General features: G+C 34.9%; 1 protein-coding gene across 1 annotated transcript; it reads right to left on the bottom strand.

Moving 5' to 3' along the window:
* Window positions 1-492: 492 nt before the first annotated feature.
* On the bottom strand, window positions 493-1,114 carry LOC107749681 (GPI transamidase component PIG-S-like; the record flags this gene model as incomplete). Its single annotated transcript, XM_016564832.1, has 3 exons — window positions 493-613; window positions 748-859; window positions 930-1,114. Coding segments are annotated over 3 exons (392 nt in total), but the record flags the coding sequence as incomplete, so codon positions are not given.
* Between the last annotated feature and the right edge of the window lie 53 nt (window positions 1,115-1,167).

The following is a 1,167-nucleotide window of genomic DNA, read 5'->3' as shown; positions in this document are numbered from 1 at the left end:
TTAGAGAAATGAATTTACTTTTAAAAATGAGTGATAAAACCTAAATTTTTGTTTGGAATAACTCAAAAAATACTATCAATATTATTTAGATTTTTTAAATCTATATTTCAGGGACAATACACGTTAATAATGCACAGAATCAATGTCAAATGTGCCAAATTTAGCCAGAATGAATAATAAATCCCTATAAATGTTCACAACTTTGATTAACAAACAACCTTTTTTATTTTTAGAGAAACCACAATAACTAATTAGATCTTTTAGTTCTGTCTATTCAAGTTATGGGTTCCTCTGAAAGCAAAAGAGAATGGACTACTTGATTGGACTTACTGATTATTTAATAAATAATTAAATAACTGACTAAATAATCACGTGAATGTTGTTTTTTTATTTCAAAAACTGTTGTTGAGTGTTACATTTTCTATTATTTGTCTGTACAACACACTGATGAATCCCCATAAAAAAAAAATGTGTTTATTTGTATACCCTAAAGAAATAATTAGCAACAAGAAATCCTCTCAACCTGCAGCAGTGGGCTGATTCAAGGCATCTTCCTCCATTATAGTGGCAGTGCGATATCTGGTTTCATATTTGTACCTCAAACCTGTTTTAGCTGGAGAGGAGAAGGGAACATTGTGTTCTGTTCTGTTCTGTATATCAATACATTTTCTGTTCTTTGTGTTTAACAAAATGTGTTTATTTTGTTTTGTTGAAGCTTCCAAATAGTTTCAGAAATCGATCACTTACCATCAACTTGGTGCTCCTTTTCATTGACATGACTAAGTGGAACCTTTTTCTGCTGTTCTGGGGTTAGTGTTCCTCGAGAGAAGACCACCTCGATATCAACGCTTAGCTGGAGCTGTCAAACAGAAACACATAATGTCTCATTTCTGAACTTATAGTTTCACAAACATGATTCTGCGTGTTACCTGGAGGGAGTCGAGTTCGCTGATCTCGGAGTAAGGGAGCCAGGCGCGGTAGGTCTCTGTGGTCTTCCACCATAGTGGGATGCCCACCACAATGACCACTGCAGCGATGGCAAAGACAGCATTTCGAACTCGCTGCTTCTCTGACCAAAATGATATAGCAGGGAATATTACTACATTGGAACTAACTTTAAGTTTACATATTCACTGAAACTGAGGAAAACACAGAATGTGCTATTAT

This window comes from Sinocyclocheilus rhinocerous, unplaced genomic scaffold (assembly GCF_001515625.1).
Source record: "Sinocyclocheilus rhinocerous isolate Xijiao unplaced genomic scaffold, SAMN03320098_v1.1 scaffold44131, whole genome shotgun sequence".
Classification (NCBI taxonomy): Eukaryota; Metazoa; Chordata; class Actinopteri; order Cypriniformes; family Cyprinidae; genus Sinocyclocheilus; species Sinocyclocheilus rhinocerous.
The sequence above is the reverse complement of the archived record's forward strand: the minus strand, read 5'-3'. Positions and strand labels throughout refer to the sequence as shown.